Source organism: Equus quagga, chromosome 6 (assembly GCF_021613505.1).
Source record: "Equus quagga isolate Etosha38 chromosome 6, UCLA_HA_Equagga_1.0, whole genome shotgun sequence".
Classification (NCBI taxonomy): Eukaryota; Metazoa; Chordata; class Mammalia; order Perissodactyla; family Equidae; genus Equus; species Equus quagga.
In genome coordinates, this window is record NC_060272.1 from 74,010,643 (window position 1) to 74,024,754 (window position 14,112).

The following is a 14,112-nucleotide window of genomic DNA, read 5'->3' on the forward strand; positions in this document are numbered from 1 at the left end:
TCAGCCAAATAAATGACAGAAAGTATTCTGAAATAATGTCTGGCAAGTGAAAGTAACCAAGATTGTGTCTGGATGCATGGAGAGAAAAAGCTGGTTTTATGGGCAGAGTTATAGTGGGGTTATAAATGTAAAGAAATATACAGACTAAGCTGCATCTGATTTCAGCTGTACGTACTCTGTTGGTTACTATTAGCAGACCTGGTGGGAGAAGTGAGAATGTATAGGAACTGATAGATTGATACAGTCGGAGCTTGGGTCAAAGGTGTTGCTACCACTGAAATTCCTGGAATCCAGGAACTAAAGAAACCTGTTTTGTTAGTGATTCCTCACTAAACCTAGGAGAGAATTCAGCTCCTATAAATTTATCACAGGAGTTGGGATAATTTCTCACACTGCATCTTTCAATTGGAAAATAAAGTCAGAATTACCTAATATGGGAAACACAGGGAGTCTGGAATTTGGCAAGTGGATGGTACCTAGGCAAGTGCTGCCTCTTGTAAGACCAGCCTTGGATGCCAGAGAGGGGCTCAGCTCTATGCTGCTGTGCACTCTCCCCAGAGTGTCCCAGGGACCCTGGCCAGCCAAGGACATTCTTGGAGGAGATTCTAGTATCCTTTTAGTGTATGACAATGACCTAGCACTTTTCCAAGCTTGTTAGCGGCATGTAGGTAACACCAAAGAGGATTTTAAGGGAAAAGAAAGATCAGGCAAAGTCAAGTCCGGTGTGACTGGGCTCCCCTGAAACTGGAAACACAGGTCTGCAGAAGGATTCCAATGCATCAGATGACTAAAGAGCCTGTAATAGCTTCATACTATTTTATGAGGCAGCAGTCAGATTCCAAAAGAATAAATGCAAAGACTGGGGGAAGCCAACTGAGCATGAGCTTATCCTCACTGATAGAAGCAAAGCCCCCAAACACTTGTTAAAATAAAGTGTGTTGTGACAGCTAAGAAGGGAATGTGTGGGGGCTGAAGGTGTGGAAAGGAAAAGGATACCACCTGCCCCAAAGAAGCAAGAGTCTTCGGACTATGTGGAAAGGGGCCCCAGGATGGAGACTATCGTAGTATTTCTCAGGCTTAGGACACTTTTCACATTAGATAGAAGAAGGCACTGCAGAAGAGAAACATTGTTCTTTTATCCTAAAAAAGCAAGGAATAAGCCTCCATCAAAAATGTACCAATTTATACAACTCTGGAGAAGGTATCTGCTAGTGCGCTTTCCATACAGGATTTCAATATCCAGCACTTTCAGGGACCAGCCAAGGCTCTTTTATTTAAACTAAGAGTTCCCATTCTGGTGTATCTCTTGTACAATTTTATCTGAAGAAGGAAGCAGAGCCTACATCCCTGCACAAGGTGCCTGCTCTGGGAGGAATGGTCTTTATCAGTCACCACAGGTGTCTGTTTGACCTGAGGAAAAGTATGTAATTTCACCAGTGCTCCCCTCCCAATGCAGAGTGCATCCCTCTGAGATAGATGCAAAGAGGCTCTTATAATTATATTAGTAACTGAACTTTTCCCATGCCCTAACGGGATGCCTAGAGTGGCCGGAGTGCAAGATCCTAAGCAGAGGCAGGGTGAAGACATCTTTGTTACTGGATAGTTGTGCATAAAAATATAAATGTTCTAATATGATGAGGAGGTAGGAAAGCTTCATTACAAACATTACAAGAATCTTAGAAAAAAAAACCTGTCCTTTGGGGAAAGGGACTGGAGTATGAGGAAGGAAAGAAGGTAGGTTGGATAACTAACTGAAGGCATGTTATCAGAACAGTCTGAGAAGGAGAATTTGGTTGGGAGAGGAGGTGTTGTGTTAAATTAACACTCTACTAGATCACCAGTTTATTATAAAAGGATGTAACTCAGGAACAGCCAGATGGAAGAGATGCATAGGGTAAAGTATGGGGAAAGGGCATGGGGCTTCCAATGCCCCTAGGAGCGTGCCATTCTCCCCAAATCTCCACGTGTTCACCAGCCCGGAAGCTCTCTTAACCCTGTCCTTACCGGTTTTTGTTGAGGCTTCATTACATATTCATGACTGATTAAGTCATTAGCCATTGGCAACCGATTCAACCTCTAACCCCTCTCCCATCCTCAGAAGTCAGGAGTGGAACTAAAAGTCCCAACCCTCTAATCACGTGGTTGGTTCTCCTGGCAACCAGCCCCCATCCTTAGGTGGGGGTCTAAAAGTCACCTTATTAAAACAACAGAAACACCTTTATGGCTCTCATCACTTAGGAACTTCCAAAGGTTTTAGGAGCTCTACTGCCAGAAACAGCATGAAGACTAAATATGTATTTCTTATTTTAAATCACAATATCACAGAGGCTGAGGAAAGAAGCATGTTAACAATCATTATAGCATAACATAATGGGTACCATGAAAGAAACCACGTTTTGTTATTGCATTTGGCAACCACCTCTCTGTGGTCTAAACAAATTAGACCAGTGGCTGACAGGCTCATGTGCTGAACCATGAAGATTTGTAATCACCATGTAAAGACATACTAGAAATACTAGGAATATTTTCTTTGGCAAGGAAGTCTGAGAAATGATTTAGTGATTATTTTTTAGCTATGAAGCACTATCATAACTAATAGCAGTAACCACCATTCTCTCTCTCTCCCTTTCTGCTGAAAACAGATCAGAAGAAATGAACTTAAGTGGCAAGAAAAGGGGCTTAGGTTAAACACAGGGAAATCTTCTTGGTATTAATGTCAATAAACAGTTGAAGAGACCCCTGAGGATTTAGTAGCCTCTCCCTGCAGGCGGACTTCGTGAAGAGGAAACTGGCCACCTACCTGCACTTAGCCTAGCTGTAAAGGATGAGGGCACCTCAGAAGCACAGTAAAGAGTTGGAAGGAAGATACTCCAGAAATGTGTCCCTTACTTTGACTCTTTTGGGGTCAGTTCTTTGGAGATTCCGTTAAAAGCTACATGCCTCACACACACACATAGGAAAAAAGGCACTTCCTTCCTGAAAAAGACAAACTCACCCTGTTGGCTTGGCAAACAAACCAATGTGTTCTTTTCATTTTAGGCAAATCACTTGGAAGAGGGGCCTTTGGAAAAGTGGTTCAAGCATCTGCATTTGGCATTAAGAAATCACCCACATGCCGGACCGTGGCTGTAAAAATGCTGAAAGGTATGGATGCTGTAGTTTGGCTTTCAACTGACCCATCACATTCCCTAAATATTGATACACGTTGGATATGGCCTAGGAACACATACAAGCTATTTCTGCTCTAGCCACGTAACTTTCTTCTACTGCTGGAAGCCCCTTTACTTCAGGAGTTTTATAGATAAGGCTGGCAAGAGCTCAGAATAAACCTTGTAAATGAAACAATCCAGCATTGTCCACGGGAAAACAATTTCTATCACCTCAGAGATCTTTCTCCTATCACATCTCAGACTCTAGACTACCAGGGACTTTAGCCCACTGTATCCATGGGTACAAAATTTTGGAACCATCCACCATGACATTACAGTGGAAACTTAGCTGTACATTATAAATCCCAAAGGCTTAGCAGGGGCTTTATCTAACTACACAGCGAAACTATGAAGCTAGAACGATTGAGTTAATCAGAACTCTAACCTATTTTATACCGGCAAATCCAAACCATAAAACATTTCCTCTTTATAAATTAAAAAAAAAATCAAATTATCTTTCTAGTGTCGAAAGATACCACCACTCTGTGAAGCAGTGGGAGGTAGAGCCAAATCACCCAGTGGTTTATGACCACCACCGCAAGACAGACTGAAAGTGAAAACTGCGTAAACCAAACATCTCAAAGACTCATAGGTCCTTTAAAGTGACGAAAGTACTTCTTGTCCTCATTTGTGATGTAATTTTCATGTTACTTCAATGTGTTTTAAGATTCCAAAACCAAAAAGAAACAGGATTGAAAACCCAAAGGGCAATTTTCAGTTTTCCAAAGTCTCCAAGATACTGCCAGGGGATTTTAAGGCATAGGAAGCTAGGCCCCCAACTAAGCAGGTACGTAGCAAAGGCTCCAAGAGAAAGAGCCATTTGCTTAGAGAGGCTTTATAGCTCTTCATTTTCTTCCAGTATTGACACCATCATTGCAACAGTTGATGTAATGATATTTTCCACCTCAAAATACAAAGAACCTGACAGTTCTACTCTGAAAGTAGCCAGAAAAGGAGTTTTGCATCTACAAGTCGGGACTTTTGTTCAAGGTGGACTAAACAGATGATGGCAGGCAATTTTGTGAGAATACCTGCATTCCAGCACCCCACCCCACACCCCCCACCCCAGACTGTGAAGAGAAGAGGCATCAACATGTCATCTATGTAAGAAAGCACCAGACTAGGTACTTTAGGATATTAGGTTGAACCACACGAAATTGCCATTTTTGTTATTTTTCTCTCTACAGCCTTGTGAGGTAGATATTACTATCCCAGTTTGCAGACGAAGAAACATGGCCCAAAAAGGTTAAACAGCCTCTGCAAGGCCACACAGCTCACCTGTGCAAAAGCACAGGTCTGAGTGCAAGTCTTCCAGCTCTGAGTGCAGTGCTTTCTCCCACACCCCAGTGCCACAGAAGACAGGCTGAAAAGACCCAGCCTTCTGGAAGTGGCCAATTGCTCCAAAAGCCTCCAAATGATCCTGGCCTGTGTTCTGGAGGCAATCTAGTATCCAACCTTGAGATAAATCAAAACTAAATCTGAAAGCATCTGCTTCCTCAGCTTGTCCCACTTCCCTCCTTACTACCACACACTGCCTCTAGGAGAGGCAAGTCTGCCGTCCATCATTTTGGGTCCCAGATAACACCTGTGGCCCTGCACATAAATGGAACAATCTAAGCAAAAGAGCCTGGTTTTTCCTCTGTGCTAAAGAGGCATAAACGCCTGGAGGGATTGATGAGCTTCAGCGGGGAAATTCTGATTTGAGATTTTTTAAAGGCCCAGAGAATCTATTCTGTGTAATACAGAAATAGTGTGTGTGATATCTTAATAAGAGATATCTTTTTTTTTTTAAGCCATCAGCCTTGATTGAAAAAGACTGCCAAATCATCCACTAAAAAACCATTTTCATTCAGCTTTCTTTTTTAAATCGGTTGGCCATCTGTTTCTAGGAGAAATTGAAAAGGCAGAATGTCAAACAAAGGTCATGACTCAGAAGCTCTTTCAAAGTGCCCTTGAGCAAATCCTTTAACCTTTTTGGGCCTTATGCCCACGTCTGAGATGAGAAGAGTAATCATGTTGTTTATTTATCTAACAGATATTTGTTGAGCATCTACTGTGAGCCAATCCCAACCCCACTGGGAGGCTTCTAGAGTTTATCTGGTTGTTATTAAAAAATAATTTGTGCTTATGAAATACCATGTCAGTAACTACCACAATGTTAAATGTACAACTTTAACCACTTCCAGGACTGTCCTACAGAAATACTTGCACATATGTACAAAGATTACACACGGGCTGTCTATTACAGCATTATTTGTAATGGCAAAAAAAGTGTAGACAGTCAATGTCAGGAATGCCATTAATCAACTAAAAAGGATGGAAAAAGTCTCTGACATATTAAAAAGGGAGGGGAAGCGCATTTTAAAAAGTACATATACATGTGCCCATTTATATAAACCAAAAAAAGGCTTTTGATTGGGTATATATATTCATAAATGCAAAGAAAAAGGTCTGAAACACCAAACGATCAACAGTGGTTACTTCTAGGAAGGTAAGTGGGTGGGAGGGGCTTTCACTTTTTACTCTCTATATATTATATTGTTGGAATATTTTACAGCAAGATTCTATGACTTTTTTTATTTCTAAAAATAATTTAAAATTTGTAAATGCTTAGAAATTGACCAGTAAGGACAAACAAACAGGACAAGTTTAATTCAGGCTTTAGACTCTGCTAATTCTTAGACTGATTTTGTTTATCTCTGAGAATGAAGTTGAAGTGAGATGCTTATGGATCCTCACAACTTGAGATAACCCTGAGGACTCCAGGGAGGAAAAGGTTATAGGGAGAAAATAACACATTGCAAAGATGTTTACAGAAGTGGCCACTCTGCTCTTACAGGCCCCTTGGGGCTCCTTCTTTGTAACTCCTCAAAGAGAGGAAAGTGAGAAAAAGAGGTGAGGTGTGGGTGCATCCCCTGGCTGAAAAGTTCTTGTTGCGCCTTGTTCTGAAAGAAAGGAAGCCTTTGGAAGATGCTTTCACGAGGTGCCCAGCTCTGAGTCAGCGCATTGTTGAACAGGACTAGGTCCACCAAGAGGAAATGTCCAGTGACTAACCCCATCACTGCTCTGGGGCTTACTGTAGTCAAAAGGATGTTGGCTCAGGAGGGTGGGAGTAATAAAAAAGTGTGAAGACTCACCCTTTCTGAAGAACGTTGGGAGGTTAATGAAGCAACTGGCTGAGCATTGACAAACATGGAGGGCAGGAATGCTGCCACCAGCAGAAAGAGAGCCATTGTCCTGTCACCCTGACTCTTCCTTGCTTCTCACACAGAGGGGGCTACGGCCAGTGAATACAAAGCTCTGATGACTGAGCTCAAGATCTTGACTCACATTGGCCATCACCTGAACGTAGTCAACCTGCTGGGAGCCTGCACCAAGCAAGGAGGTAATTGGAAGTGGGGCCACTCTATCTCCCAGTTCACATGCTAAGAGCGGAGTTCTCTGACAGACAGCTTTCTCCCACCCCCGTTTCTCCTCACCTCCTGGAAAATGCCCTCTCAATAGACTCAGACGAAACAGTTTGTCCATTTACGGAAGGGTGCTTCCATTCTAGAAATACCTTCCCTGGACAGTTAACTTAAAGGTTCTGAAAAGGGCTCCCTTTTAGATCTCCTTGCACACAATGAGGTCAAGTGAAGGGCGTTTTTGTCTCAGGATGACTTAGAAGGAGTGTGACAGAGCTAAGGTAAAAGAAGCTTGAGTCTTATTTGAAGATTCACCTAAAGGAATGAATCACTGCTGGTGGGATGCCAGGAGGAGGAGATATGGGGAACAACCAAGGTCCCCAGGCCTCCCCAGCCCGTAGTTTCTTTCTCCACCCACTGCCACTCCCAGCAGGTAGGTCTTCCCCGACCACCCTTCAGCTCTACGACCTTTAGTGAGCTCAGAAAACATTTATATGCACAGGCCCTTTCCCTTCATACAAGCCTCACCCACTGGGGCAAACGTCAGGGACAGGGCTATGCTATGGATTAGGGCTCTGACATGTTCTCGAAGACTTCTCTAGCCTCCCTATGGCAAGGTTAGTGCTTGGGTGTAGATGTCTGACCACTGCTTGAGCCAGAAAGAAAGGTGCAAAGGGCCTGTGCATATAAATGTTTTCTGAGCTCAGCAAAGGTAGTAGAGCTGAAGGGTGGTCGCAGAAGACCTTCCTGTTGGGAGCGGCAGCGGGAGGAGAAAGAAGCTACCGGCTGGGGGGGCCTGGGGATCCAGACGCAGCCTGCCTGCTTCTCCATTACCCCCGAGTATTGATAAGTGATAAGCTCTTTCCCAAATTCTCTGCCTCAGCAACCTTATTCTGTTTGCCTCAACTTTGCCCCGTAAAACTGGCCAGGGCTAATCGCAAACCCCACCTCCGTCCGCGCCTCCGAGCTGCCCGTCCATGGCTTCAGGCTGGAAGCCCACCCCGAGGGCGAGGCTTGGTGTACCCCAGGCAGGCGCCCAAGATCCTCCCAGTCCTCCGCGCTGGTGGGGAGACCCACAACGGCTGGAAGCAGCTTCCTGTTCTGTAACCCTGAGGGAAGAGCACGTGCTGTCAGGGTGTCCAATACACATTTTTAAACCCAGGAAAGCCCTGTTAGACAGAGAAAAACCATTCTACCGAGAAGAGCTTGGCCTCTGCGCGCCTCGTAGCGGAATCAGGGCACTAGGGTCCCCCGCACGACAAATCCGCGCAGCCCCAGTGCGCTCCTTCCCAGGATGCCCTGGTGCAGCAGTCCGCGGAAGCGGCTCTGGGCTCACGCCCACTTTGACCCGGAACTGGAAGTTGTTCTTCCGCTGCAGGCCTTGGCCTCGCCCCGGCGTGTGGTGGGAGTGCTGGGCAGGCGATGTGGCAGGTGAGGGGACTCAGTGCAGCAGAAGAGGCCTTTAGAGCACCCCATGGGACCCACAGTGCAGCTTGGTTTTCCTTCCTTCCCAGCCTTCATGCTTCTTGTTGACCAGGGGTCGGCAACCCCCGCCAGCCAGCCTGTGAACTTAAAATGGTTTGACGTTTTAAATAGTTGGGGGGAAAAAATCAAAAGAAGTAGAATATTTCATGGCATGTGAAAATTACATGAAATTCAAATTTCTGTGTTCATAGTTTTATTGGTGCGTAGCCACTCATTTGGTTGTGGTGTTGTCTGTGCCTCCTGTCATGCTACAAATGCACAATTGAGTAGTTGTATGGCCTCCAAAGCCTGAAATATTTACTGTCTGGTCCTTTACAAAAAACTTTGCTGACCCCTGCCTTAGACCTTCTTACAAGCCCGAAGGCAAGCTGTTCAGACGCTCGCAGGCAGCCTGCTGCTGGGGAGAGACAGCCCAGACCAAACCAGCCTGTTCTTTGCACGGGGAGGGAGGAGCTGCTTAACAGTCCTGGGACTCAGGCCTGCCTGGTAGTGTAGCGGTTAAGTTCACCCGCTCCACTTCAGTGGCCAGGTTTCCCTGCTTCAGATCCTGGGCACCAACCTACACACTGCCCAGCAAGCCATGCTGTGGCGGTGTCCTGCATGGAGAACCAGGGCTTGCAACTAGGATATACAACTATGTACTGGGGCTTTGGGGAGAAAAAAATAGAGGAAGATTGGCAACAGATGTTAGCGCAGGGCCAATCTTCAAAAAAACCCACAAACAATCCTGGGATTGGTGTGACAGTGTCCCGAGGCCCCTCTGCTAGCCTAGGTCTGGCTAACAGGTGGAGAGGGTGGCTGGCAGTGACAGGCTTTTGGCTGGCTTTTGCCCACCCCACTTCCTGGAGGTTCTTTTTCTCTTTCAACTTCTGCTCTTTTTCTTCCTTCTGCTTCTCCCCCAATTACCCACCCCTAATTGTCTCCTATTCTTTTTCTATTTTTTAAACCCCTTCTTGCCTTAACTTGAAAAAGAAATCTGTCATCCCTAGGCACTGCTAATATAAAGACAGGCTGGCTGGAGGTTTCTCAGGCAGACTGAAGGCTGGCTAATGGTTGACTGGCTTGGTGTGGCTGAGCATATGCTGTTTTGGCTGCAGGGCCTCTGATGGTGATTGTTGAATATTGCAAATATGGAAATCTATCCAACTACCTCAAGAGCAAACGAGACTCATTCTTTCTCAACAAGGTAAGGAACTTAAGGTTTGGGGTTTGGAGGTTTTTAAAGACAGCAAAGAGTTTCCATTTAGGCTATAGCAGCATAAAGCAAGAGAAACCTAGATTTTTCCATTAAAGAATAAGCTTAAAACTCAATCTCAGCTGCTTTTTCCTCCTTTTTAATTTTTTCCATCCACGCTGATATATCACATTGTTTGGGGAGATAGCACAGAGAACATTTGGTTCCAGTGTATACAGTGATAATTAGGGGTTAAAATTTACTAGCCTAAATACCTATCAAATAATTTTGATAATTTTATTTCTCTCTCTCTTTCCATATATACACAGACATGCACAGGTCATGTACTCATTTCTTAAAAGAAAATGATAGCAAGTATAATTGTCTCCATTTATTAGATTACAGAAGTTAAGGACTCAACCAACTGAGTGACTTTACAGTCAACAATAAACCAGTGATGGGGCCAGAGGAATAATTTTCTTCCCTTCCTCCTGCTCTTTCACCCACTTCATCACACCCTCGCGATCCACGTCAACCCTACACACACTGAACCAGCCTTACCCACTAAAATAAAGCTGTGTAATAAAAGGAACATGGGGCTCCAAGACCTGAAAGCAAATGAAGCTTAAAAGAGATTATTGAGTAGCGGAGAAAGAGTTTAGTAAAACTTTGCCAGTGTGACCTATCCCACCAAGGTTGTGTCCTTTACTGGGCTAGAGGAGCTTAGGGGACAATGATTCAACATTATTAACCAATAATCTGCAATGTTGGTACATCCACATAGTGTGGTGGTTAAGCACTCAGACTCCAGAGTCAGACTTCTGGGTTTAAATTCTCTTTCTACCACTCATGGAATTTGGGACCTTGGGCAAGTTACTCAGTCTCTCTAAGTTTCAGTTCCCTCATTTATTAAATGGCAGTAATAATAGAACTCAACTCATGGGATTGTTGAGAGAATGAAATGCAGTTAAGCTCTCAATAAATGTTAACTATCATCATCATCATTATTGACCCATCGAGATAGAAAAATCAGTTGAGTCTAACCTAGTGACACTAATCTGTATGATCTATGTGGTGGCAAAGTGTCTGACATCCAAGAATGATGCCCATCTCTGTCATGTGGGCAAGCTTCTTTGTGTGGCACACAATTAAGAACCACTGGACAGCTGGCCCATTCTCTCATCTCTCAAACTTTGATCCAACCAGAGACATGTCTTCTTCCAGACTGCCAACATACATGCAAGAACATATTTCCCCCAGTTTTAAACCATGTCCTCTAATAATTAGAATCTTGAAGCTGAAAGGGATCTTTGTGATCAGCTAGTTTATACTCTCACATTATAGATGTGCCCAGAAAAGTCAAGTGATTGGCTTGAGGATACACACCTACCAAGAGGTGATGTTAGGGGGAGAAAGAACCCAGCTCTCTTGACTCCCTTTCCAGTGCTTTTTACATGCACCACACTGGATAAGGAGCGGGGGAAACATAAGAAAAAGTGGAAAGTGGTGCCTTGGGCTGAGAGCAGTGCAAATTCCCTTCAGTCCTGAAATCCTGGACTGGCTTCAGGAAGAAGTAAGCCAGCAGAATACCCCAGGGATCTGGGCAGGATGGAACGTTTGGGTTTGTGCGTCCTTTGTTTTGAAGAGTTTGCTTCCTTCTCTGGCTATATTTAATGATTTGCCTCCCTGTTGGTGGAGCTTAGTGTTTTCGTGGAAAACACATGGCTGTATTTCGTATTTGGAACCTAAAGGAATATAAAGAGAAGATGAAGGAAGAGCCAAAAAGGCTAAATAGAAATGGGATATTTCATTTTCCAAATAAATTCACCAGGATCTTTAAATATTACTTGTAATAAATTCACTGGATTCTGCCAGAGCCCCAAAAGTTCAGTAAATGAACCTTTATTTAACAGAGGTAATTACCAATAAGCAAAGCTAAATATACCATTGATTGGGAGTCAGGAAGGGTGAGGGAGCTCGAGTTATGGTCCTTGGAGATGTGCCCCAGGCTGTGACTTCTGGGAGGGTCAGGAAGAAAGCTGCCCAGGGAGCATTTTCACCCAGCTGAGCCATGAGTGGGCCTGTCGAGCACTTTTCTCCCCCACCCCCTTGCCAGCATTCTCTCCCTGCTGCCTTCTGTCCTGGGAAGGGTCTCGTGAAAAATAAAATGCCACTTCCCAAATGAGCAGAATCAAATCCAACTGCTGCAGGGAGACATGATAACAAACAGTTATGTTCTTTACCTGCTCTCAGGTAGCTCACCTGGGGTGGCAGTGGGTGTTCACTCTGAGGCCTGCCTCCCCTCCTGCAGCACAGGAAGGTCTCTTTTCAGGGGGCAGGACCCTGGTACCCTCCACACTTTCAGAGTTTGCTGGGCTGACCCTCCTGAAACTCCCTCCTCTGTCCTCTGCTTGCTCCCACTGTGCCCCCTAGTGGAGGGATCACTCCTACTTTGTGACATTTCTACGAAAAGCCAAGAAAGGATGGGGAGCCTGGTGAATCCTAGCACTGCCATACTATGCAGGTGGATCAAAGGACACCACTGAACACCAGTCCCTTTCAGCCCCTGTTTCAGTATTGCCATCTAGCAGAGTCAACCCTCGGTACACAGTCCAGTCATGAAGCCACTGGCAGTACTAAGTTTCTACTGTCACAGTTATTAGATGAATTACTAAAGGCGATAAAAATCTTTTCTGGTTCCACACAAACGGCCAGAACCAACAACTCCTTACCTATGAGTCAAAGCATAGTAGGATGATAAAGCTTTTTAGATGAGGAAAATGAAACCCAGAAAAGTAAGGCGATTTGTCCAAGATCAATGGTCAATGGAAGAGCCATATTACAAATCCAGGCTTGGATGTCCAATCCAGGATGAAAGGCCTTTTCTACCCTTCTTAGGATCAAACTGTATCTTTGTTTTGGAGGGGAGAAAAAGAAATGTTCATGTTCCCTCTTTCCCCAAGGAAACCAGAGAAATTGATAACTACAGCCTTCTCTTATTATTCATCATAGGGATTACAAGTGAAGCCTCAAGGTCACTGGGGATCCAGTTCTATCATTCATATCCTCTTTCACAAGATGGTGTGTAGCATGGAAAAGTGGTTAAGGGCACAGACTGAAGTTGGCCAAACCTGGGTTCAAGCTTTGCCATTTAGCAGCTGCATGTGACTGATTTCTTCACTTCTCCAAACCTATTTCTTCATGTATAAGCAACAACTACTTCATAAAACTGTTGGAAAGATTAATTGAGAAAATGTACCTAAGATTCTTAATATACTGGCTCATATAGAGTATGCTCTCAGTAAATACCAGCTGCTATTAATGTTCCTTTATCCTACCTAAGATGCTGTCTAGAAGCCCAGTCAAGAGCAGAATAGACTTAACCCCAGGAGTAGCCAGGCGCCTGGCTGCCGTGGGGCCCTTGCTACTAAACTTACTGTGCATTTTATGGAATGACATTCTCCCAGCTCAGGCAATTGACGCCTGAAAGACTAGTTTCCCCCTTGCTGTTGTGGAGCTCCCTTTCATCTGTGTTCTTCTTGGTCTGTTCAAAGGATGCAGCATTACACATGGAGCTGAAGAAAGAAAACATGGAGCCAGACCTGGAACAAGGCAAGAAACAAAGACTAGATAGTGTCACCAGCAGTGAGAGCTTTGCAAGCTCCGGGTTTCAGGAAGATAAAAGTCTGAGTGATGTTGAGGAAGAGGAGGGTAGGTATTAATTCCTTCCTGTCCTACAGTCTGAGATATTTTTACAACATACTGTGCATCTCTGAAATTTTTTTCTTATTTATCACCCTAATAAACATCCGTGGGAGACTCGAAGGGTAATGTCCTGAGGAGATAAGATTTGAATTAAGATTATTTACAGAGTTACTAATTTTGACAGGGAACCGTACAGTTGTCTCCCTTCAGGCCTTTTTGTCTTAACGGATCATCCGCCTCCCTCCGTGCTTGGGTGAAATGGGCTGGAGGCCTGGAAAAATCTCTGATATTCATGTTGAATCTCAAATGCTCTTGAAAATGAACTCTGATCTACTTGTTGGTTTGTTTTATGTTTTGCTAACATTGTTCCAATAAACTGGGATTTGGTGGAATAGCAAGAACCGTTACAAACAGTTAGGGTTTTAATGCTTTCCAGACTCTGACGATTTCTGCAAGCAGCCCATCACTATGGAGGATCTGATTTCTTACAGTTTTCAAGTGGCCAGAGGCATGGAGTTTCTGTCTTCCAGAAAGGTCAGCCTTGCTCTCGACTGCTCCTCTTTGCCAAGCCTGGACATGTGGGCATTCACATGAACAAACACACACCTTTGCTATAAATCCACTTTTTCTAGTATTTATTTGTACTTCTGTCCTTAAATGTAGAGTAAACATCACAACAAATGCCTTAATTTGTCCTCATATGAGTGAGGAGTTTTGAGAAGAATGAGTCCTGGATACCAGTGGGTAGAACTTAATTCTAGGGGGAACCTCACCAGGTTTCCAACAGACAAATCTGACAACCATTCTCCACACTGCCCTCTGGCACATCTTCAGAACTGGTCAGAATCTCAGAAGACACGACTTCACAGGAGGTCTTCTGTTAACACGCACATGTGGAGCCCTCCCACAAAACTGCAGCTTGCCCATGATCTGATCTCAGCAGCTTAGGATAAAAGGTTGTGGGAAGTTTTGCTCCCTGGTGGAACTCAGTTGCCAGTTTCACTTACCAGAATGCTGTCCTGCAAAAGAGTAGCAAAGTAGGTTCAGGGCATTTCTTGCCTTTTGGGCCTCACGGGGCCTATATTTGTAAAGAAGTGCTTCATGGCCATGGTGACTCCATGTGCACTGGGAGTCG

General features: G+C 44.4%; 1 protein-coding gene across 2 annotated transcripts in view; it reads left to right on the forward strand.

Moving 5' to 3' along the window:
• The window catches only part of FLT1 (fms related receptor tyrosine kinase 1), a 171,755-nt gene that overhangs the window by 137,421 nt on the left and 20,222 nt on the right, over positions 1 to 14,112 (forward strand). For both annotated transcript variants that reach the window (XM_046665096.1, XM_046665098.1), the window contains exons 18-22: positions 3,040 to 3,144; positions 6,481 to 6,594; positions 9,196 to 9,284; positions 12,827 to 12,983; positions 13,414 to 13,511. In XM_046665096.1, the coding sequence (XP_046521052.1) occupies positions 3,040 to 3,144; positions 6,481 to 6,594; positions 9,196 to 9,284; positions 12,827 to 12,983; positions 13,414 to 13,511 (563 nt within the window). The remainder of the gene's footprint in view (positions 1 to 3,039; positions 3,145 to 6,480; positions 6,595 to 9,195; positions 9,285 to 12,826; positions 12,984 to 13,413; positions 13,512 to 14,112) is intronic.